The 25,632-nt window shown below is 37.6% G+C and overlaps 1 protein-coding gene across 4 annotated transcripts in view; it reads right to left on the reverse strand.

The window, feature by feature from the left end:
* Window positions 1–3,929: 3,929 nt before the first annotated feature.
* Window positions 3,930–25,632, reverse strand: part of LOC127422262 (LIM domain kinase 1-like) — a 98,728-nt gene continuing 77,025 nt past the window's right edge. For all 4 annotated transcript variants that reach the window (XM_051665656.1, XM_051665657.1, XM_051665655.1 and 1 more), the window contains 12 exons: window positions 23,453–23,650; window positions 22,468–22,573; window positions 20,193–20,380; window positions 16,752–16,938; window positions 16,549–16,635; window positions 15,555–15,686; window positions 15,355–15,414; window positions 15,135–15,200; window positions 11,465–11,633; window positions 10,933–10,988; window positions 10,415–10,572; window positions 3,930–9,895 (listed from right to left, as the gene is read on the reverse strand). In XM_051665656.1, the coding sequence (XP_051521616.1) occupies window positions 9,733–9,895; window positions 10,415–10,572; window positions 10,933–10,988; window positions 11,465–11,633; window positions 15,135–15,200; window positions 15,355–15,414; window positions 15,555–15,686; window positions 16,549–16,635; window positions 16,752–16,938; window positions 20,193–20,380; window positions 22,468–22,573; window positions 23,453–23,650 (1,570 nt within the window). In that variant the 3' untranslated portion in view covers window positions 3,930–9,732. The remainder of the gene's footprint in view (window positions 9,896–10,414; window positions 10,573–10,932; window positions 10,989–11,464; window positions 11,634–15,134; window positions 15,201–15,354; window positions 15,415–15,554; window positions 15,687–16,548; window positions 16,636–16,751; window positions 16,939–20,192; window positions 20,381–22,467; window positions 22,574–23,452; window positions 23,651–25,632) is intronic.

Here is a 25,632-nt window from a genome sequence, read left to right on the forward strand (position 1 = left end):
ATATTGGATGCTCTGATGAAAACATGCTGCGTGATCATGAGGAAGGATTACATCAAGAGATTGGAATGCAGGTGTGAAAAACTTCACAGAAATAATATAGCCTGTTCTTCTCTCGCTGTTGCTTGCGTGCTAGTGATTACCCCTCTGTGTGATTTTGAAAAATAATAATAATAATATAATGACTTATAAGAAATATTTAAGATTCCACATAATTTCATGATTAGTAATCAAATAAGCAAATTTGTGACATTAATTGTGTTAACTCTTTTTGTACAAAAGGAGAGGTTTCCTTTCATTAAAGCACTTTCACAAGATGATCTGTGCAAATTCACATGCAGGATCATGATTATAACATCATCATTGGGATTTGCAATTTTTTTTTACTAAAACAGTTTCGGTTTTCGGATACAATCACATACATGTGCATGATTTTTTGGGGGGTGCTTCGGCACAGCCATTGACCAGAAAAAAATAAATTTAAAAAATGGCACTCCATGTCAAAAAGGTTGCCGACCCCTGAGCTACACAAACACTCAAGTGTTAAATAAAATAAGAGCTATTTTAGCAGGGTTAACCCAAAGCCAACACTACTGTAGTTCTGCTTGAGCACTCAGTTGTGCTACTTTAACCCTGTGTTTGTGTTTGTTCAGTCTGGTTAGCAACCATGACAGATTAACTGCTGAATAGACTGAAATAAACTACTTCAATAGAAATACTTCATGTAAATGCACAAGATACAGAACATTTAGCTGACGCTTATAAATAAAATCATCTGCTTAATTAGTCAGGTAATTAATGGCTGGATCTGAAAACTTAATAGGCTCCCTTACACAAAACAACAAAAACACAACAGCTTCGGTACCATGACAGATGAAATCAGAATGTAATACTATTGTGCTTTCATACATAACATAGTACTATACAATTAACATATTCATCTACAAGGGTATTGACAAGATACTTCAATGTACTTTAAAGAATATTATGGTACATTATAGTACTTGTTAGTGCTGCCTACATAGACAGCAGTTTTGCTCATTATAGAGATGTTCTGAGAGTTAATGTTGCCAAAACTGCTGTCTTGGTAGGCAGCTCACTATAATGACCAAAAATGCTGCCTTTCTAGGTATTTCTTGAAAGAAATAAAGAAATAAAAATTCTGTCTAGTTAGGCAGCTGACTGTGTTTTGAGAGTATGGTGCTTTTATACTGCAGTCTGACTCAGTATGCGCAGTATGCATACTCCTACTACAGTCTCAGATGAGAGCACATGAGGAGCGCCGCTCAGGAATGCGATACAATAACATTCACGTACTGTGTAGCGACAGAAACGCGTTTTTCGGGTTGATGTTGCGCATGTTATTGCGCAGATCGTTACGTACCTTGGTTGAACAGCGCAGTCCTGAAGCGGCTGTTGACACTCGAGTTTTCCATGGCTAAGAAACTGTAACTCTCAGTAAATCCACACCGTAAATAACAACAGCTCCTCCACGAACTCTATACTGTATATATACCGATGTCTCGTGTATGTGGTGTTTAGAGCAGAAGTCACACACACTGAACGCAGAGCGAACAGACTGTCTGCATCAGCGCATCACTGAGTGCTTTAAATGCAGCTCCACGCCGCCGTGACGTCACCGCACAGCCTGCCCCGCTGACGTCACGCTCATCATCAAAACAATCGCACATGGATGCGCGAAAGACATTACAGGGAAGAAAATCATTTATAATATAAAATAATATATTATATGAATAATGTATTATTTTCCAAATAAATCTAAATTTATATATTTTTATGCAGCAAACACTCTTATATATATATATATATATATATATATATATATATATATATATATATATATATATATATATATATAGCATTTCCTTCCTTCATTTCATATGCAGAGAGGTTAGCCAATCATTACAGAGGTCAGTTACATATAAACAGCTAAAACCGCTTGTTTAACTTTAAGGGTCTGAGAGAGAGTGGAAAATAAGTCATGAAAAACTAAATTCAGCTTCAAGTTCCTGGGTGTCCACATCACTGAGGAACTCACATGGTCCATCCACACTGAAGGCGTTGTGAAGAAGGCTCATCAGCGCCTCTTCTTCCTGAGACGGCTGAGGAAGTTTGGAATGAATCGCCACATCCTCACACGGTTCTACACCTGCACTGTAGAGAGCATCCTGACTGGCTGTATCTCCACCTGATACGGCAATAGCACCGTCCACAACCGCAAAGCACTGCAAAGGGTGGTGCGAACTGCCAAACACATCATCGGAGGTGAGCTTCCCTCCCTCCAGGAAATATATACCAGGTGGTGTGTGAAAAAAGCTCGGAGGATCATCAGAGACTCCAGCCACCCGAGCCATGGGCTGTTCTCACTGCTACCATCAGGTAGGCGGTATCGCAGCATCAGGACCCGCACCAGCCGACTCCATGATAGCTTCTTCCCCCAAGCAATCAGACTTCTGAACTCTTGATCTCTCATGATTAATATACATCAGCACTGCACTTTATTACTCTTACTCTTATATCTCACACCGGACTGTCATAAATTATATTATTATTATTATATTCTCTCTTAACAACTGACTATCAACCGACAGCCTGAATGTCAATACAACCACTATACAACCTTAATGCATATTTATATATATTATTTTTATTGTATACTGTGTATTCTATATTGTGTGTATTATATACTGTATATTAGATATGTAAATTTGATGTTTATTGTAGATTGGTATATGTCTCATCACTGTCACGACTGCTATGCTGCACCCAAGAATTTCACACACTATTGCACTTGTGTATATGGTTGAGTGACAATAAAGTGATTTGATTTTTGATTTTGCTTTTTTTTTTTTTTTTTAATATACATTATTTTTCTGGGGGGGGTTTTTATGCAAAAAACAAAGAAAGAAAGAAGCATTTTTAAATTGCATTTAATACATCAAGTACATTTTTATTTATTTTGTAATTTACCTATCTTACCCTGAAGTTAAGAATTGGGGTTTGAATCAACAAGCATTACAACAAACCCCCCCCCCCAATGTCAAAACAATGTCCATTAAAAAAATATAAAAGAACAAAACTTTTATTATATATATTACCAAAATAAATAAATAAATACTTCAGGTGGATAACAAAATAAACAAACAAATAAAATAAAAATGTTTTTAAAGGCTTTTTATCTCTCATCATTTTTTTCCCCACCCTCTCTCAGACCTTTACAGTAACACAGCCCGTTTTAGCTACTTTGGCATGTAAAAGACCTGTTATGACTGGCTAACCTCATCACATATGAAATGACAGAACTGTCCCAGTAACACAAGAAGTACACATTGTTCGGGAATGGTTTGAGGAACATGATGAAGAGTTACTGGACCAACAAGTCCAATCCATTGTGGTCCACCTTGCAACTTACAGTACTTGATCTGCTGCTAATGTCTTGGTGCCAGATACCACAGGACACCTTCAGGGTTCTTGTAGAGTCCATGTATCGGTAGGTCGGTATGTGGTGAACCAACAGCATATTTGGCAGGTGGTTTCTATGACTTGGCTCATCGGTGTGTGTGTGTGTGTGTGTGTATATATATATATATATAATTTTAAATTGTATTAAATATATTCATTTAATTGTTTTATTTAATGGCTATTGCTAGAAAATACTTAAATCACAAAAATGAGGGTTTGAAATTATTCCGAAAAAAAAAAAAAATAAAAATCTCCAATAAATACAAATTTTGTGTTGTGAAATATTTGACCTTGTAATACATGAAATAGTGTTAGAAGTTCTGTAAGGGTTGTAGGAACATTTAAACTGGTTAAATCCGAGCAGTTATAGCTGGCATGACAGGAATTGCGTGTGGAACACCTGGCATTGTACAAATCAAGAAGAGCGAGTCAAAGAGACAACAGCAGCGTAACATCAGGAGCGTCAGTTTATTCTGGGCTGAAATACAGTCACTCCTTTAATTTTACAACGTTCATGGCCAGAATGTTTAAAGTGCAGAGTTATTTCACAGCTTCAGTAAAAACATTAAATTACAGGAAAAAACAAAACAGAACCGTGAACCTAAAATATCAAACTGGACAATGTAGACACTGACAATATAAATATGTACAGGAACAAGAGTATATCTCGTTGAAACATGTAAGCAATGATTTCAAATCAACTCATCAGGCTCAAAACACGCTACAAGTCGTTGGCAAGGCTAGCGTAAAACAAAGGCACAGCAATGTCGAGAGGTAAAAATGATCATTTCGAGAGAGGAACTGCTTCGGTATTTGATTGGACAAGATAATGTTCAGGGTAAATGCCCAAACATTTGCGTTCACATTGATGTTTATGAGTCATTCATGAGGTGTACTTGCTTGTACTGTGATATCCAGTAATGACGTGATGGTTTTTAAATAATGATACCCTGAGTTGGACTTCTACAAAGTTAAAAGCTAGACTACATCATTTAAGTGCTCTTCTTTTCTGTAAATGTTAGCAGTGGTCCAACCATACACGACAGTGAACATGATTATGCAGTTATAACATCTTTCATAGAGACCTCTCTGTAGGCAGCAGTTTGGCCATAGTGCCCACCTCCTGAGCAGCAACTCTCAAAGAACACGACTGAAATGATAATGGTGTGTAATGGTATTAAAGTCAACATGAAACAGCATTTGCAAACCGTTTTACCTGTCATGTAATGGATTTCAGAGCGAAACAGGATATTCAATGAAAATGTACTAAATTTTATCCACTGGGAATTGACTGAATGATGGAAAGTGGGCATGTCATATGAGATCGTTATTTATGTGCTATTATATATTTGCTATCATTATTTGCTGTTATTGCCGTAAGCTCTTATACGTTAACTGGCATTTCATTATAGTGTTAACTATCGGCAAAATTTGAGTAAAACAACTTAAATAGTTATTTCTATTAACTATTCGCAAGTGACCCTAAAAAGAAAGCTGTTTCAGAGGCGGAGCAAGTTATTACATAGGGAGTGGTGGTGTAGTGTAGTTCTAAAGCACAGAACTGGTAAGCAGAAGGTTGCCAGTTCGATCCTCACAGCCACCACCATTGTGTCCTTGAGCAAGGCACTTAACTCCAGGTTGCTCTGGGGGGATAGTCCCTGTAATAAGTGCAATGTAAGTCGCTTTGGATAAAAGTGTCTGCCAATATGTGTAAATGTAAATTACATGCTTGAATCATGCACAATATAAAGGCTGAAACATACTTCACGCAAGTACGCAAACACAGATGCGAGCGCTTGGCCAACGCGTGGCCCCATTGTACAAACATTACATGCGCTCTTGCATTGCTCTGGCGTTTACAAACCTCAGACCACAAGAGGGCAATAGATTTTTTAGGCATGACCACGAAACCGGTGCTGCGTTGGAAACTGGTATTTTATAGCTCCATTCCTGAAACCAGGAAAATGCTACCTTCAGAGGCTGTATACAGAGGCAGGATGAAAATAAGGTGCTTTTCAAACTGTTTGGAGACCAGTTTCCTTAAGAGTTCCATTCATTCAAAACAGATGTTAGTTTTGCCATTACTGGATTAGGCAGCAAGTCAGCTGCCTACGTTTTCAGATTTTCAGATTCAGCCCATATGTGGTAGATGAGTCGATTGTTGAGGAGCAGGGGGAGACACGGAGAAAAAACAAGTTCGTTTGAATGGACTGGGGACAAAAAGTTGTATATATTTTTCGAAAAGATTCAACTCAAATTGCTGCCCGAGTCTGCAAAGAAAAGAAAAATGATTTTTTTCCCCCTACTGAGTATTTATATCTTATTTCCCATCACAAATATAGAAAACTGAGAAAAAAAGAAAAAAAAAACCTTGAAAAAAAAAAATACTTGAGAAGCAGAATGGCATTAGATATTAAGTCTTCTTTTCAAAGAAATCAAACAACGTTTGGTGGGGTTCATGCTTTTAACAAGAAAAAACTATTCTCCAAAGGGGTAAGAAAAATAATCTTGTTTTCCCTTTAAATTAAGTTTTTGCTGTTCCCAGGTGGCAAATTTATGCTTGTTATAACCAAAAACATTGCTAAATTTTTGTTATAATTTTTCTGAAAAAGAAAAAATATCTTACAAAATGTTGCTTCTCAAGTAAATTTATCTTGTTTTAAGAATTTTTGCTTATCTTTACTGGAAAACAAGATAAAAATACTATATAATAAATTATGTTTTTTGCAACGTGGGGTCAATTTTGGTTTCATGTCAACTTTAATGCTTACCTCAAGGTTTTTAGATGTAAAACTTTGCTTGGGGTCATACTGTATCTGTCAATCAGTATTTTTAATTTAATTTAATTTTTTTGGTTATGAACACTGGACACATCAATTCTAAGTAATGGCTTTAATAGTAATATGGCTTATTTTGTTAATTACAATACTGATATTATTGATCTCAATATTGATATTAAATACGAACAATGAACGTAAAGGACATGTCTGCGATTGAACTATCTTTCTTAACTAAAAGAAATACATGTCTGATGAATGAAAAAAAAAAAACACATTTAGTCACATCAACTCAATGATGAAACTGACTTAAATGGACTCAGTTTGCTGGTTCTTTCACGTAATGATCAGTGTGCTGCTCAGGAGACGGGCCCAAAGGAGCCAAACTTCACAAAAGGCCCCATCAGTGACTTGCATTCATTTAATAACTAAACATCTCAATCTCTGAGTAACCAAAGAAACAACGGCAACCGTTTTCTAACATAGTGCAAATAAAATCATTTAAACATTTTTTATAAAAGAGATAATAGTGGTTCTATTCAAAAAGATAAACAGAGGCTGTGTTTTTACTTTTTTGTCTTTTTTTAAATATCTTTTAATGGCCCTTGATATCTGTCTGTACAAATTTTCCTGCTCTGAGTTTGATTTTATAATAACAAAATTTGTTCATCATGATGCGAAGAGCTGGATCGCTAGCAGAGGACGTAACAGCCAGCGAGGTACACATGCAGCATTACCTCTGGAGAAAGCAGCAAGAGAAGCATTTTCTGGACGATATTTACAGGCAGCAGCGTTTGTGTAAACACGAGGACTCCCACGGGGAGATGCGCGAAACATCGACACACATTCAGCTCCATCCTGCCACATTTCACCTGTTCCCAAGTGACGATCGACCCAGAGTCAAACCGTACAATGTGAATCTAAAATCAAGCTTGACTTTTCCAAAACACAATCGGCATTTTCTACAAATAGGGTATAAAATGGCGTTTCATGACTTTTTTCTCTAGCATTCAACTCTGTTACCACAGTTATTATGAGACAAACAAATATATTTCTTTAATTAAAGGGAAATATACATTTTGCAAAAAGTACAAACCAACATTTCGTCCCAAACTTACTAGCATACTGCTTAATTTAAGCAACAAACCTGTTACCCATTCTAGCATAGTTTTAATTGTAAAATATTGTTGCTAGAAGATAACAAATTCACAATAATCAGGGTTTTAAACTATCGACATGCCCTAAGTTTTGGCAAGTTATGCTTTTACTTCAAATATAGTTACTGTAGTAAAACTACAATAATTGTTTTGTAAGGCATGGATAAAGGTACTGAGAGGGAACCCAAACCAAACTAAAAATGGTCAAACAACATTTCCTGAAGGGTAAGCACTTTCTTTAAATGATACTTTGTTGAAGAAAAAATAAAAGTTCTGACTCCATTTTATAAGATCTTCAGACCCTATTCTGTACCCTTTTTGTGGAAAGTGCCAATCACAATAATCACAAGCCTGGGAAGAAACTGAATCCAAATCAGATATCAGTGGCAGCACGTCCAAAAGTAACAAGCAATTGATTTTGGTACGTTTTCAATAAAGTACAAGATCTTGATCAAGTTTTATCTGAACAAGTCAATTCTGCATTAAAGAGTAAAATAATTTGCAAGCAATAGTCAAGGGACATTCACTTAAGGACAATAAATCAAGTACCCTAATCGGTATAAGCGAGCAGCAAACTTAAACAAGAGAGAGAAACCCATAGTTCATATATCTCGTGTTTTTTGCGTTTTCCTCACACAAATAGGAAGTCGCTGGAAAAGTATTTTTACTGAGCCATTGATGTCTTGCGTTTTAACACGTATCCAAATCAAAAATACGCAAATGTGGAATCAGTATACAAAATAATGTCTGCACATATACAATATATCAAACATTTACAGCATGTTCTATAATTCGCTATTTACACCACGGGATATGCCCGGATTCGCCTTGCGAGAACAGGCGAGGAATATTAGTGCAACCAACACTGTTGGTTTACATGTGATAAGGGTGTGTACCTAACGTAAGGACGTGAAGACAAGACTTTATCGATGCTATGCAGTGTGTAGTACCAAACATGGCGTTTTGTATACTCCGTATACATGGTGTGTTCATATGTCGTCGGAATTACAATAATTACAAGATTAAACTACCTCGACTACCTTTAACTGTTGTAACTAACGCAGTTTTTTTTCTATATGACATCAATGGTCAAGAGGGTAAAGTCGAAGCTTTCATAAAATTACGACTTTCTGACAAAGAACAAAACGTTTTTACTACTCAGAAACTCGTAATTGTGATAATTCCGTAGAGACATGAACGAACCAACAGTACCAAACGACGAACGTCAAACAATAGCACTATGTAGTGCATAGGACCAAACACAGCGGTTTGTATACTCTGTATAAACGGTGCATTCACGTGTCATTAGAATTACCGAAATTACAAGATTAAACTACCTATTTGAGGTACTTTAATCTTGTAATTTCGGTAATTGTTGTAGCTAACACAGTTTTTTAAAGTTTTATATGATGTCAATGGTCAAGTGGGATAAGTCGAAGCTTTCATTAAATTCACAGTTTTCAAGACCTAAAAGTTTTTACTACTCAGAAACTCGTAATTACAATAATTCCGACCAATTCCGACAATATGTGAACAAACCAACAGTACCAAATGACGAATGCCAAACAATTGCAGCACATAGGACCAAATACAGCTGTCCGTATACTCTGTATACATGGTGCGTTCATGTGTTGTCAGAATTATAGTAATTACGAGACGAAACTATCTTGCCTACTTTTAACTGTTGCAGCTAAAGCAGTTTTGGTTGTTCAACAGTCAAGTGGGAAAAGTCTAAGCGTTCATAAAATTCAGTTTCCAAACTTTTGACAAAGAAAACCATCTTTACTACTCAGAAACTCATAATTATGATAATTCCATCAAGACGTGAATGAACCAACAATACCTATTGACGAGCATCAAACAATTGCGACAACAAAAGCTATTTTGAAACATGCGTTATAAATGCATGATTGACATGTTATGCCACAAATGTGTTTGTGATGTGTATTTGTGTTTTCACATTGATGTTTTGCGAACAAATGAACTCAACGGACTCAAGCGAAGCTCCAAACAACTGTTGCACAAACAAAACACTGGCGTCAAGTGCCTTTCAACCAGAACCGATGATATGACAGTAGATGATGAATACACAGAACAGTGACGTAACACTGAGGCAGAACAAACAATTTGCAGGTTGAATTTGGCGCTTGGATTTCCAGAAGCATGGTGTCTTAACGCCATCAGGCTGCACGGAGTGGTCTTCAAAGTCCTCTAGTGGACTTCACCACACCGTGGCCGCTCACTGCCCTTGTTCGCCCTCCTTCAGTAGGGTCGTCATTGTCTCTAGTTAATACCATCAGCATGGACCCTAGCTAGGGCTACTCAGGCTGCTCTGGATGAGTGTGCAATCTGTTCTTGCCGAGCGTGTTTTTCTGCCAGAAGTCTTGGTGGACGTGCTCCAGCTCTGACACCAGATGCAAGCCCATCTCCAGATGCATCTTCAGATTCTCCAACCACGCCTCCAGCTTAGTAAAGGCAGGCCTGCCACACAAACAGATTACATGTCACACACAATCTGAGATTATGTCTAGGTCAGGACCTACAGATTACATTGGACATCAAGTGGCCACCCAACACAGTAAAAGGTTGTTTATTTGTACAAAAAAATCCAACATGGAAATGTTTAATATTTTCATAAACTGCATAGGCCGCACAATATGAAATTGTGAAAAACACAAAACAGGCTGAATAGGACAGTGGAAAATTTTCGTTTTTCAAACGTCTCTTGAATACAGCACAACAGTGCCTGCCCACTTTTTCAGCCTTCTTTGTTCCGGAAGTAATTTTCCCATACATTTTTTTCCATAGGGATTTCATAAAATCCTTAATGAAGAGTTGTAAGCAATGGACCGAACCAACCAGCTCCGAGGTGAATCCAAAATAATTTTTTTGTGGTTATCAACATAATGCCACAAATGCTGTCGACTGAGCTTAACTTGTATTGATCCCTGAAAGTTCAAATATGATATGATGAATGTTATGTTATGAAACTGTTCTCACCGTTTCTCTGCATCCAGATCACAGCACAGCACCGCCATGGGGAAGAAAGACGCAGGACAGTCAGATGGGCAGAAATCGTCCAAAAACCCCTTCACATTAAGCCCGAAATCCATCGCCCGGGGCAAATAGTCCGGGTCAGCGTTGACTCGCCCTATAATCTGAGATAAAAGAGAGAATTTGACTCAAAGCAGTCTTAAAAACGGAAGGTTACAAACTGAAAATAAAGGCAGTATCAGGTTCCCCTGAAGCGCTGAGCTTTACCTTGCCCCAAACAACACTGTCAAACCACATACCACCAAAATACTTCCTCTCTAACTACCTCCTCTGGGCTTAATCTAGTAATGATGGGCTGCTGGCAGCTACTGCCCTATTTTTATCTCCCATTGCTGTCCCAGGCAGAGCACTCTAATGGTTACCAGTGTCTCCCATTAAACAGAATTCCCTAGAAGTTAATGTGGATAGAGCAGCTATTTTGGAGTTTTACGGTGTGGCGGTCCAACAGATCCTGAAACACTCACCTCACACAGCATGATGCCGAAGGAAAAGATGTCTACTCGCTCATCATAACTCTTTCCTGAAGAACAGACAGTCAGATAAACAAGAAAACAAAATAAAGAAATTACAGTAATGCACTTACAGTGGAAGTCAAAGGGACAAGACATTACATAGTCATGACAGGAGTTGAAAGATTGGTTAGTAAGCAATTTCATCACACTAGTTTAATGTTAACACGTTTAGTGTTAAAGTCTCGATGCAATACTTCACAAACAATGTGCATTTTAATGTTTATTCTAGTGTATTTCTTGCCCCATTGACTTCCAATGTAATTGCATTCATGTAAACATAATTTTTGTTTGTTTTTACAATCTGAGGGATTAAATTATTCTCTGTGGTCATCGATATTATTTTACAGTTGCTGTACATATAGCTCAAGTTGTATTTAACCCAGAACAGTCCTTTAAAATAGCACAATAGGTTTTGTTCATAACACATGAATAATAAAAACACATGTGTTTATGTCATGAGGCATGATAAAAGATGTGATCTCACCATGTATCATCTCAGGAGCCATCCAGTATGGGTTGCCCACCACAGTGTATCTCTTCCTCCGGTCGGGTTTCTTCACACTCGGGATCTGTCCAGATGACAGTTTGTCTTGGTGCTTGTCCTCCACCATGAGACGAGACAGACCGAAATCCGCCACCACAACACTGTTATTCTGTGAAGAGTAGGGCACTAGACAGTCAACTGACCACCTATTCACTGTTCATTTACAATAGCTGTTTCCATCAATGCTTTTTTATGCACATTTTAGAATACATTTTGGAACACCAAGATGCAAATAAAATCTCCAAAATGCGCATGGAAAACTTATAAGTTTGCTTGAGGTGGTTTTTAAGACAAAATGTGCATAAACTATGACAGAAAAACATTTACTGAATAAACACCTACTGAATTTAACAGGAATACAAGATGCGCATCAAAAAAATTATGTGACTGAATAATTAATTCATAACTGGACGAACCAGCGGACCAATCATCACAACTGAATTGTTGTCCTGATCATTCTGAAATACTAGTGTCCTAAAAATCCAAAGCCTGCATAGAGTTGGCAGAACAAATATATTAAACACAAACTTGTACTTTTTCCAGAAGAGCAGGTTTATTGATACTTCTAAAGAATATCTTATAGATCCACACCACAAAGTCATGATGGAGGAACGCACACACACATGGTGCTCCCACACCTGTGTCAAATGAGTTACTGAAGTGTTATGTCTGCGTGTCCTAAACCGTGAGTATTTTATTAATAAAAGAGTCACACAGTCGCTACAATTTCCCTGGAAGCGACGATTTTATTCTTTTGAATGCAAGGAATGGAAACGCAGCTTTATCTGCACATTGTTTTTGCGATATTCTGATTTTTCGCCTAAGTTAAATTCACAACTTGGATGGAAACATAGCTAATGACATGCACAATACTGATTCAATTCTTTGATACATCTATTCTGTTTATGCCAAACTTCTTCCTCATTTTAAAACAGCAGGTGTCCCTGATTTAAAATAAACAAAACAAAGCAAATCATAAGACATACAACAAAGCAAAACATAGCAAAACATAAAACAAAACATAAAAAGAAGCAAAGCAAAACATAAAACTAAACAAAGTAAAACAACACAAAACAAAAGAAAATATAAAAAGCAAAACAAAGCAAAATAAAACATACCAAAACATAACACAAAAAAATTGAAGAAAAAAATAAATAAAACAAATACAAGACAAATCAAAACACATAAAACACAGCAGAACAAAATATACCAAAACATAAAAAGAAGCAATGCAATACATAAAACTAAACAAAGTAAAACAAAACACAAAACAAAACATAAAAATCAAAACTAAAAATCGAGTAACCCCGATGCTAAAAAAAACCTGCACTTAACTCTACACAAGTAGAACACTACAGAACAGTCTCTCTCATCCCATTCATGGCAAAAACACTTGAAAGGGCAGTTTTCAATCAAATCTCTGCCTATCTCTCACAGAACAAGCTGCTGGATGACAATCAGTCAAGTTTCAAAAGTGGACACTCCACCGAGACTGCCCTGCTATCTGTCACTGAGTCGCTGAGACAGGCAAAAGCTGAATCCAGATCATCCGTCCTGATTCTGCTGGACCTTTCTGCAGCCTTTGACACAGTCAACCATCAGATCTTACTCTCTGCCCTCTCCTCGCTGGGCATCACAGGAACTGTGCTTGACTGGTTTAAGTCTTATCTCTCAGGTAGGTCCTTCAAGGTAGCCTGGAGAGGTGAGGTGTCTAAGTCACATCAGCTACTTACTGGGGTACCTCAGGGTTCAGTGCTTGGGCCACTTCTCTTCTTTATATACACAATATCACTGGGACCCATCATTCAAGCACATGGTTTCTATTATCACTGCTACGCCGATGACACACGGCTCTACTTGTCTTTCCAGCCCAACGACACCACGGTGACTGCTCGAATCTCTGCCTGTTTCGCAGACATCTCGGCCTGGATGAAGGAGCACCACCTGCAACTCAACCCAGCGAAAACCAAACTCTTGTCTTTCCAGCCAACCCTGCTGTTGAACACAACATCACTGTGCAGCTGGGTGCAACTACAGTAACGCCTTCCAAAACGGTCAGAAATCTAGGGGTAGCCATCGATAACAAACTACATTTCACAGACCACATCTCAAAGACAGCACGATCATGTAGATTTACACTCTACAATATCAGGAAGATAAGACCCTTCCTCTCTGAACATGCCACACAACTGCTTGTCCAGTCACTTGTCATAACTAGACTGGACTACTGTAACGCTCTCATTGCAGGCCTCCCTGCATGTGCAATTAGACCCCTGCAAATTATCCAGAATGCAGCAGCATGTCTGGTCTTTAATGAACCAAAGAGAGCACATGTTACACCACTCCTCATCTCTCTCCGCTGGCTGCCGGTTGATGCACATATAAAATTCAAGGCTCTGATGCTGGCATACAGAACAGTCACTGGGTCTGCTCCAGCATACCTAAAATCATTTATGCAGAGCTACGCGCCCACCAGAAGCCTGCGGTCGGCTAAGGAACGTCGCCTTGATGTACCAACACAAAGAGGCACCAAAACACTTTCCTGGACTTTTGGCTTCATCATACCATGTTGGTGGAATGACCTTCCCAACTCCATTCGTGAAGCTGACTCACTCTCTGTCTTCAAAAACGGCTAAAAACACATCTTTTCCATGAGCACTTAACCAGTCACAAAAAAATAAATAAATTCTTGATGCACTTTAATCTGTCTTGAATACTACTATTCTGATGCTAGTGAAACTTTGTAATACGGCACTTTTCGTACCATTGTCTCCTTAAGATAAATTGCTTATAACGTATAAAAGCATCTGCCAAACGAATAAATGTAAGTGTAAAAATACAAAAATCAAAACAAAGTAAAACAAAACATACCAAAACAAAACATAAAAAGTAGCAAAGCAAAACATAAAACTAAACAAAGTAAAACAAAACACAAAACAAAAAAAGCAAAACAAAAAATACAAAAATCAAAAACATAAAGCAAAACAAACTGTAAAGCAAAGCAAAAAAAAGAAAGCAAAACACAAAGCATAACAAAACACAAAATAAAACAAAGCAAAGCAAAACTGAAAACATAAAACTAAAGATACAAAACAAAACATAAAAACTAAAAAAGCAAAACAAAACATAAAAAAACCAAAACACACAAAACAAAACACAGAACATAACAAAACAAAGTGCATCAAAACAAAACATAAAACAAAGCAAAGGAAGAAACATAAAACAAAATAAAAAAACAAAACTAAAAACATAAAATATAAAACAATGCCAAATTAAATACAAAATAAAGCAAATCAAAAACATAAAGCAAAACACAAAATAAAACAAAGCAAAACTGAAAACATAAAACTAAAGATACAAAACAAAACATAAAAAACCAAAACAGACAAAACAAAACACGGAACATAACAAAACAAAGTGCATTAAAACAAAACAAAATGAAGCGAACGAAAAACAAAAAACAAAATAAAAAACCAAAACTAAAAACATAAAATATAAAACAATGCCAAATTAAATACAAAATAAAGCTAAACAAAATTGAAAACAAATGAATTAAAACAAAACATAAAACAAAACAAAGTTTCGTATGTATGTTATTGATGTGACGTACCTCTCTGACGAGACAGTTGTGTGAGTTGAGATCTCGATGGATGATGTTCATGGAGTGCAGATATGCCTGAGTAGGAGAAATGATTATCAGTTTACCATATGTAACATTAGACATGCAGCAATCTACAGTAATACACAGGACTGAACATGTGACTGTACAGGAGCTGACTGGCCAGCAGAGGGCAGTAAAAAGTGTGTCAGTGATGGGTCAGCACACTCACCATTCCAGACGCAATGTCTTTGGCAAAACTCACTCTCTGTTTCCACGGATAATTACTGTCCTGTACAAATGACACACATTCACATTGAGAAAGCTCAAGCACAAGCTGAGTCAAACAGTGCACTGTCCTTCACAATGCTGAAAATAATACAGTAAAAGAGCATCAGGAATGTTAAAAGCAATGCATGGACAAACACGCACCATTTTCTTGATGATTTCTCTTAGGGTTCCTCCTTTGATGTACTCAGCAATGAAGTTGAGCCGTTTGTCTTTGTAGAGGACGCCGATGAACTTCAGCACGTTAGGATGATCTAAACATCGCATCACCTTCACCTGAACACACATAAACACAACACTGATGATAAACATCACCTCTGTTCAAAACACAGCCTGCATCGGTGAATGTTATCTTCAGAAATATACACACAGAGTCACTTTCTTTTAACAAATAAGAGGAAACAAACTGTCAAAAAAATGACAAAACTAATACTCATATTCAAACTATGAACAACTTTTCTTTATCAATATATACTGTAATATATTAAATATAATATGTAAATGCTTTTTTAACAGCCGAGAACTAGTAACGGGTTCAAAACAGAATGAGAAAGATCAAAACTGAAGGTGTCTGAACATTTTTGGCCTGGGCTCTGATGGAAGACAAATTCGTTATAACGGAATTTACGTACAGGTCTGGGGGAATAATTAATTGCCTTCATATTTCATAAAAACAATCACACTGAATGAACCTGTTAAATCACTAAAAACACTAATTTAACACTTGCCACACAGACCCGTTACTTCCCTTTTAAATGCAATTGTACAACTGTTCCATACAATCACATAAACACAGTGAATTATGTGCACTGAACATAAATTAATGACAGATAAACGAGACCTTCTTTCATCTGTTATAGCAGCAGTGTTTACACTGAAAGGTGTTGACAGACTAATGAGGGTCTAGTGTTCACTACAGACTACTACTCCTCATGTAACCCCTGTGTAAACTGAGTAAATGAGGGGAAACGCTGCACAACAAACACCACCACAAATAGTTTACACACTCTACTCCTCCACACTTCTATTAAATACACTGTTTTTATGTTTGGTATCTGCTCAGAGGCCTTTGGCTTCTAGTACACACTAGATTTGTCCTCTAAGTGCAGTTGTGTGTGTTGTGTGTGTGTGTCGTCACCTCTTTGAGGAAGGTCCTTTGTGTTTCTTCATCAAATCGAATGAGCTCCTTCATCACCATCACCTCACCTGTCTCTCTGTGTGTCACCTGATCAACACACAAACAATCAATACATCAGAATGGAATACCAGAATACTGCATACTGTGTGTGTGTGTGTGCAATGCGTATATATACTGCTGCAGAGTTTAGTGTGTGTAGTCACCTTTATGGCTTGTCCAAAGCAGCCCTTCCCAAGCACCTCTCCATGAATGAGATCAGACGCTCTGAATATTCTGTGTGTCGGGTTTGACACGACTCGCAGTGACTCTGAGCGGCCGATGTCTTTCCTCTGAGACAGTGGTGACGGCGTGTTACTGGAGCATGGTGATTTATCAATACTGTAGCTACGCCTGCGCAAAACATCAACAAAACAACTCTTAAAAATGAAATACAAGCCAACAGAAAACGTACATTTAATTTCAAGATGATATTAACTGATATTAAAGGTGCTTTAAAGGTATGCAAATAAATGTTCCTACTCCATTAAAGATATTACTGAATTAAGTGTCGTGAGATATCTCACCGGTCTCTGTGACAGCTCTAGACTCTGTAAACAGCAAATAAAAATGTGTCCTCGGGCTGCAGACAATGACGCTTTCTGCCTGTCAATCATTATACACATTCTCATTGTATTGTAGTTGCAGCTAATTATCGAGGCTTAATGCCATTTTTATGCCGTGTTGTTCATAACAGTTGTCAGTTGAGGGTGCTATTTTGCTGCTGTTGTTTTAAACAACAGTTTCTGCATGATGTTGGGCTCAGTAAAGCTAATTTGTTATTTTTGGAGCGTGGGGTTTTGGAAAGAAGGGGTGTGGCTAATCCAACGGCTCAGTCTCATGGAAGTAGAACGGCTGAAATCACTTACAACATCTTTAATATGTTATGCAATAGATGGCAACAGTTCCCATCCACTTTTTCAGCCATCTTGGTTCCAGAAGTATTTTCCCATTCATTTTTTCCATAGGGATTTCATAAAATCCTTCATAAAAGAGCTGTACATCATAAACAAAAATAACCAGCTCAGAGGTGAATCACACCATTACAAACTTTGAAGGAAAAAAGTATTTAAAAATTGGACAAAAAGACAAAGATACAAGACTGTTTACTTAACGTAATTAATGAGGAAATTAATTACAATCCAATGAAGCATTGTGAATGATGTAATAGAAATAAAAACGATGGAAAAATATTAAACTACTGATTAAAGTAGTTGATTATAAGTAAAGAAAAAATGTATTTTAATTTTATTGCAAAATATTGATATGTATATATACACACAAATATAGGAGTTTGAGACTCGATTGCATCATGGGAGTGGGCGGTCACTGCAGAGCTCATTTGGCATGCTTTGTTAGCTGTGATTCTCTGACTGGGGGATCTTTTGCTTCAGGATTATGGGAAGTGTAGTTTTTTTTATTATTAACTTGAAATGATGTTGACTGATGGCTTAAACAGAAGTATATACCATCGACTAACAACCTAAGAGCTCACGGCAGGTCTGTCTTTAAAGGTTTATATTTTACTGCTAACCTTGTGTGACCCTGCAGCCTCAGGCGAGGACTCGTTATTTTGGATTTGCTATACGCAATGCATAATTTAAATGAATAAAAACCGACTGAATACTGTTCACAAGACTCTAGAGTGTCATTTAAAGGGTTAACTTCTGCTGCACCGAGTCACGACACAACAACATGCCATAAATTTCCTTGAAGCACTCCTATGAATGCAGCACCAAATAAAAACTGATAAACATTAAGTACTCTGATTTTCTGACAGACGTTCCAAAAACAAGTTTTGAATAACTTTTCACAGTAACTAATCTGTAAGTCATTAAGCTTCATTTTAATATAAATTTTGTTATATATTTGTTTGTTAACACTGTACAATAAGGTGCTATTCATTAACATTAGTAAACACATTCCTATACACTGATCAGCCACAACATTAAAACCACCTGCCTAATATCATGTAGGTCCCCCTCGTGCCACCAAAACAGCTCTAACCCATCGAGGCATGGACTCCACAAGACCTCTGAAGTTATCCTGTGGTATCTGGCACCAACACGTTAGCAGCAGATCCTTCAAGTCCTGTAAATTGCGAGGTGGAGCCACCACGGATTGGACTTGTTGGTCCAGCACAACCCACAGATGCTCAATCGGATTGAGATCTGGGAATTTGGAGGCCAAGTCAACATCTTGAACTTTTCATCATGTTCCTCAAACAATTCCCGAACAATTTTTGCAGTGTTGCAGGGCGCATTACCCTGCTGAAAGAGGCCACTGCCATCAGGGAATACCGTTGCCTTGAAGGGGTGTACGTGGTCTGCAACAATCTTTAGGTAGGTGGTATGTGTCAAAGTAACATCCACATGAATGCCAGGACCAATGTTTCCCAGCAGAACATTGCCCAGAGCATCACACTGCCTCCGCCGGCCTGCCTTCTTCCCATAGTGCATCCTGCTGCCATCTCTTCCCCAGGTAAATGATGCACACGCACCCCGCCATCCACATGATCTAAAAGAAAACATGATTCATCACACCAAGCCACCTTCTTCCATTGCTCCATGCTCCAGTTCTGATGCTCACGTGCCCATTGTAGGCGCTTTCAGTGGTGGACAGGGGTCAGCATGGGCACTCTGACTGGTCTGCAGCTACGCAGCCCCATATGCAGCAAGCTGCGATGCACTGTGTGTTCTGACACCTTTCTATCATGACCAGCATTAAAGTTTTTCAGCAATTTGTGCTACATTAGCTCTTCTGTGGGATCGGACCAGATGGGCTAGCCTTCGCTCTCCACACACATTAATGAGCCTTGGGCGCCCATGACCCTGTCACCGGTTCACCAGTTGTCCTTCCTTGGACCACTTTTGGTAGTTACTAACCACTGCATACCGGCTGTTTTGGAGATGCTCTGACCCAGTCGTCTAGCCATCACAATTTGGCCCTTGTCAAAGTCGCTCAGATCCTTACGCTTGCTCATTTTTCCTGCTTCCAACACATGAAATTCAAAAACTGACTGTTCACTTGCTGCCTAATATATCCCACCCATTGAGAGGTGCCATTGTAATGACATAACACATATTATACACTTCACCTGTCAGTGGTTTTAATGTTGTGGCTGATCAGTGTATATTCACTGTGCATTTTCACATTGAGAATAAATGTGTTCATCCAAAAGCTGAAAAATGCTTTCAGAGGCTTTATATGGAGTTAGGATGAAAATAAGGTGCATTTCAAACTGTTCTGAGACCAGTGCAGACAGACAGCACACTGGAGGTTAAGTCATTCACTAAATAGGGAGCAAGGGAGCATCCTATAACTCTCTATGCAGTTAAGTGCATTCACTCCAAAAAATCTGATCAAAAGTTCAGTTTCAGGCTGCAGATGATGTTTGGATCACTCAACATGTTTGACAGATATCAGTCTATCTTCATGTGGTCTTCAAGTAGTACAATGTCTCTGTAAAACTCTCTTGTGTTTATTAAATACTAAATCCAGCGACACCAAACAACACCACAACATATCATCAGAATCATTCAAAATCATTTGAGCATGTCCACAATCCACATCATATGATAATGTTGTGAATATTGATGTTTACTGACGTGATTATGCGTGAGCGCAGGTTGTTAATGCCCTGGCTCGGGGGTCGCGTGATGGGCGTGATGGGGCTCGGTCCCTCAGACAGCGGTGTTGGGCCATCCACCTGATCCTCTGAGGGCCTGGGTTCATGAGGGTCATGTTCGATAGTCAGCTGAAGCAGTCGACTCGTCTCCTGAATGAGTAAATCAATCTGACACACAGACACATATGCAGGTTAAAAGCTTAGAATAAAACAATACTGTCTCAATGTTAGTGTCATATAAAGAAGTGCAAGGGTCCCACTTTATATCAGGTGTCTTTAACTACTAACATTAAAATACATGCAATACAATATATTTATTGTGTAACTACATGTTGTTCAACAAAATTCTCACAAGATTCACTTTTGCTGCTACAGAGGTTGAGGTACGGGTTGGTTTAGAAGTAGGGGTTAGGTTAGGGTTTAGATTAGGGTTAGGGTTTAGGGTTGGGGTAACTTCAGATTTAATTAAATGCAGGTACTTACAATGCAACAACATGTATGTACATAATAAGTACATTGTCTCAAATATTTAAGTACATACAGCAGCAAGAAAAAGTATGTGAACCCTTTGGAATTAGCTGGTTTTCTGCATTAATTGGTCATAAAATGTGATCTCATCTTCATCAAAGTCACAAATATAGACAAACACAATGTGCTTAAGCTAACAACACATAAACAGTTATACTCTTTCATGTCTTTATTGAACACATCCCATTAAACAAAAGTAAGTGAACCCTTGGATTTAATAACTGGTCGATCCTCTTTTGGCAGCAATAACCTCAACCAAGTGTTTCTGCTAGCTGCAGATAAGACCTGCACAACATTCAGAAGGAATTTTGGACCATTCTTCCTTACAGAACTGCTTCAGCTCAGCCATATTCTTAGGATGTCTGGTGTGAACGGCTCTCGAGGTCATTCCACAGCATCTCTATTGGGTTAAGGTCTGGGCTCTGACTAGGACACTCCAAAAGGTGGATTTTCTTTTTTTCAAGCCATTCTGTAGTGGATTTTCTTCAATGTTTAGGGTCATTGTCCTGCTGCATCACCTAACTTCTACTGAGCTTCAGCTGGCGCACAGCCACCCTGACATTATCCTGTAGGATATCTTGATAAACTTGGAAATTCATTCTTCCCTAAATGATGGCAAATGGTCCAGGCCCAAAGCAACAAAGCAGCCCCAAATCATGATGCCCTGCCATGAACACCATGCCTGTTTAATGATTTCTGTATAGTAAACTCATGAACAGAGATGTTAACCAGTTCCAATGATTCCTTCAAGTCTTTATCTGTAACTCTAGGGTTATTTTTTACCTCATTGATCATTCTGCGGTGTGCCCTTTGAGTCATCTTGGCTGGATGGCCACTTCTAGTGAGAGTACCCACAGTACTTAATTATCTCCATTTATAGACAGTTTGTCTAATTGTGGACAGATGAATACCGAAGCTCTTTGAGATAACTTTGTAACCCTTTCCAGCTTTATTCAAAGCAACAATTCTTGATCGTAGGTCTTCTGAGATCTCTTTTTTGCAAGGCATGGTCCACGTCAGCAGATCCTTCTTATGAATAGCAAACTCAAAATGTATGAGTGCTTTTTATAAGTCAAAGAAACTCAAACCCACACCTCTAATTTAGTTTCATTAATTGAATGCCCGGTTTGCCAACTCCTGACTCTAATGAGCTTTTGTTGACGTCATTAGCCTAGGGGTTCACATACTTTTTCCAACCTACACTGTGAATGTTTAAATTATGTATTCAATATGTACAATAATTTGAATGTTATTAGTTAAAACAGATTGTGTTGTTTATTATTGTAACTATTGTAACAAACCAGATTGTAAGACAGATTTATACATCAGGCTTCAAATACTTCATCTTGCCACTTTAGTAGTTAAAGACACCTAATATAAAGTGAGTTCAGTACAAGTTATTCATTGCATTCTGACACATTTCAGAACACAACAATGTGTAAACGCGTTAATGTTAATGATTACGAACTTGCTTATATAGTATCTTTCGTCCTAATAGTTAATAAAGCAATAAAGCACTTGACAGTGTGCACAACAGTGATTTTACACGGCCACACTGTTTGCTCATTTGCTGCTGCTTATTTGCATAAAAGTTAACAATTGCTATTTCTCACGTCGCCTCAAATTCCCATTTAAAATAAATGACTTCTGGTTGCTGTCGCTGCAGATCGCAGTCAGTGTGAATGCTCCTTAGTGCGAGTATAAAAAAGGTGAAATGTGTTCTTTACCTCGTCTAGAGGAACGTTCTGAATAGGGGTTCCGTTGATTTCTAGGATTCGATCACCAACATGAATAGAGTTCTTCACATCTGGACTGATGCACTCTGAGTCCACCCTGAACACACACACAAAATGTAACCGTCAATGAGCATAAATCAGATAAATATGAGCAACAGGAGAAGGTTAGAGATCAAATATCAACTCAGATATTAACTATTTTTAGGGATATACAGTACAAGTCAATAGTTTAGACACACTTCTGGAACAAAAGGTTTTTAAAATAATAAAAGAAACATAAATCAGTCAAGTGTCTCCAAAACCTTTAAATGGTAATAGTGTATGGTGTATCGGTGATCATATCGATTTTGGTCTGATAAGAACATTATTGGAAGCTGATAATCTCAAAGAATCAGTTTTTCCAAATCAAACTGAACAATATTTTGCATTAATATTTTGAGATATACTATATCTCAATTTTGGAAACATTATGACTGTCCCACAGTTGTGGCGTCATTTCCACCAAACTGAACAATTGTGCCCCTAATAAAGCTTTTTTATTTATTTATTTATTTTTAAATAGTGTACTTGTTAACCAAGTCAAGCAAGAACAATCAAGGTAAATATCACTTTGTTTTATTGGGAGTCATTTTCAAACAAGCTGTAATTTTGCCAAATTATACAAAAAAGTGTGAAAATTTCATTTAATTGTGTGTATTTAGGATACATAAAATGTTAGCTATGAAATCTGCCTTAGCAAAACAAAAGAGTTGTCAATTTTATGTTTAAAAAAACATTACAAAATACCATTTCCAGCACAGAATTATATTAAACACAAAACAGAATTTGAGATGTGCTGGAAATAACATTGTGGTGGGAATTTTCATGACTTTCAGAAAAAAACAAATTACTTAAATTTCATGTAGTGCATGTAAAAAAGTGCCCAAAATTAAAGAAACACATACACACACACACACACACACACACACACACTCACTGTGCCACTCTGACGGTGTGGTTGTGTTCGGGGCTGTAACCATAAGAACTGAGTCCCTGATCAATGGAGACGGAGAGTCCACGTTTGCCATCAGTGGAGGCGGGAATAGAGACCAGAGTGACTGTGTGAGGAATTCTGGAGCATGGAGAGTCCGGCAGAGTGACTGGAGTGACGATAGTCTGATAATAACAGTGACCACTAGAGAGAGACACAGCAAATTGTGTTATCATCATCAAGACTGTTCTCAGTTAATACATTCACTTTATTTACCCACATTTATTACAAGTGTTTATTTAAAACCCTCAGCACACTACATCCCAGAAAAATTCTATTCAAAATCATACAGCAGTGTATCTGATTTTCATTCAAAATAACGCAGTGCTTTGAAGAGAATTATGCTGTCACTATGGCTACAAGCATACATGTATACTAGTCTTGATTTTCTATAACAATGAAATCATTGTTATTGTTTTGGATGAGACATTAAACCGAGGTCCTGACTCTCTGTGGTCACTTAAAATCCCAGGGCACTTCTCGTAAAGAGTAGGGGTGTAACCCCGGTGTCCTGGCCAAATTCCCCCCATTGGCCCTTATCCATCATGGCCTCCTAATAATCCCCATCCATTAATTGGCTCTATCACTCTACTCTCTCCTCTCCACCAGTAGCTGGAGTGTGGTGAACGTACTGATGCACTATGTCTGCCGTCGCATCATCCAGGTGGATGCTGCACTCTAGTGGTGGTGGTTGAAGAGAGTCCCGTTCACTGTGTAAATGCTTTGAGTGTAGTGTCAGGAAAGCACTATATAAATGTAATGTTCATATGAAACGAACAGGCCAATATCAAATTTCATGTAAACTTTTTATCTCACATTCAATTTTACAGTACGCTCTAATAACGTCCATTTCTTTTTCCAAATTATTACGCAAGAAAGAAAACTTCAACACTAAACTGACAATACGTCAAAGCACAGCAGAATTATGGGAGAACACAAAAGTAAACCTAAGCTAAAGTAATCTAAAAAATACTGTAACAGTAAGTCATTTGCAAACTACTCTGTTAAAATGTCTGACAAGACAACGATAAATTGACTTTTTTATATATATTATAAAACAAATTTGTGTTTTCAGAGGTAAAGAAGCACAATTTACGATACCAGTGGTATCAGATTTAAGCATGTAAACACGATTTTAGTGTGATAAAATCACTTACAAACCTTTTCTGTGTAAAGTTATAGCCGATTTTACAACTTCGTTACCATGACGATGTAATGTCAACAAACCCTAAAACGACTGTAAAATGTTAATTTAAACAACTTTACAGCTCAAATAACACATGCGTTTTAACAATTAATATAAGGGCTTTTATAAAATCACAAGCTTCACATTTCTGTGTTTAAACCCTCCAAAAATTGTGTCAACTGTAACTCGATTTTTGCTAAAAAGGAGGGACGAGTTGAAATACATTTTTGTGGTAAAACATTATGCCACAAATGCTGTCTATTGAGCTTAACTTGTATTGAACACAGAATATTCCTTTAAGCTCAATCAACAACATTTGTGGCATAATGTTGATTACCACAAACAATTATATCGACTTGTCCCTCCTTTTCTTAAAAAACAAAAACAAAAATAAAACAGCAAACATCTCTGTTACAGTGAGACACTTACAATGGAAGTCATTGGGGCCAATTTTGGAGGGTTTAAAAGCAGAAATGTGAAGCTTATACTTTATAAAAGCACGTATATTCATTCCTCTGTTAAAACTTGTGAATTATTTGAGCTGTAAAGTTGTATAAACAAAAAAAAAATTCTGGTCATTTTGGGGTTTACAGTGTTAAATCGTCATGGCAACGAAGCTGTAAAATTGAAAACAACATACAGAAAGGGTAGTAATGGATTTTGCTGATCAACATTATACCACAAATGCTGTCGATTGAGCTCAACTTGCATTGAATCAGGGCCAGTATTCACAAAAAATCTTAAGGCTAAAAGTAGCTCCTAACTCTTCAAAACTAGTGTCTCACTCCTAATTTTAGAAGTCGTAAATCTTTCATCACAGAGTAATTCATGGAGCAATTTAAAGCTTAAAGTAGCACAGTCCTGAGAACTTCTAAATCCATAAGAGTTGATCGGAAACAATCTGAAGCATGGCTGCTGGCGCCAATCCACTTCGCAATCA

The sequence above is a fragment of the Myxocyprinus asiaticus genome, chromosome 31, assembly GCF_019703515.2.
Source record: "Myxocyprinus asiaticus isolate MX2 ecotype Aquarium Trade chromosome 31, UBuf_Myxa_2, whole genome shotgun sequence".
NCBI lineage: Eukaryota > Metazoa > Chordata > Actinopteri > Cypriniformes > Catostomidae > Myxocyprinus > Myxocyprinus asiaticus.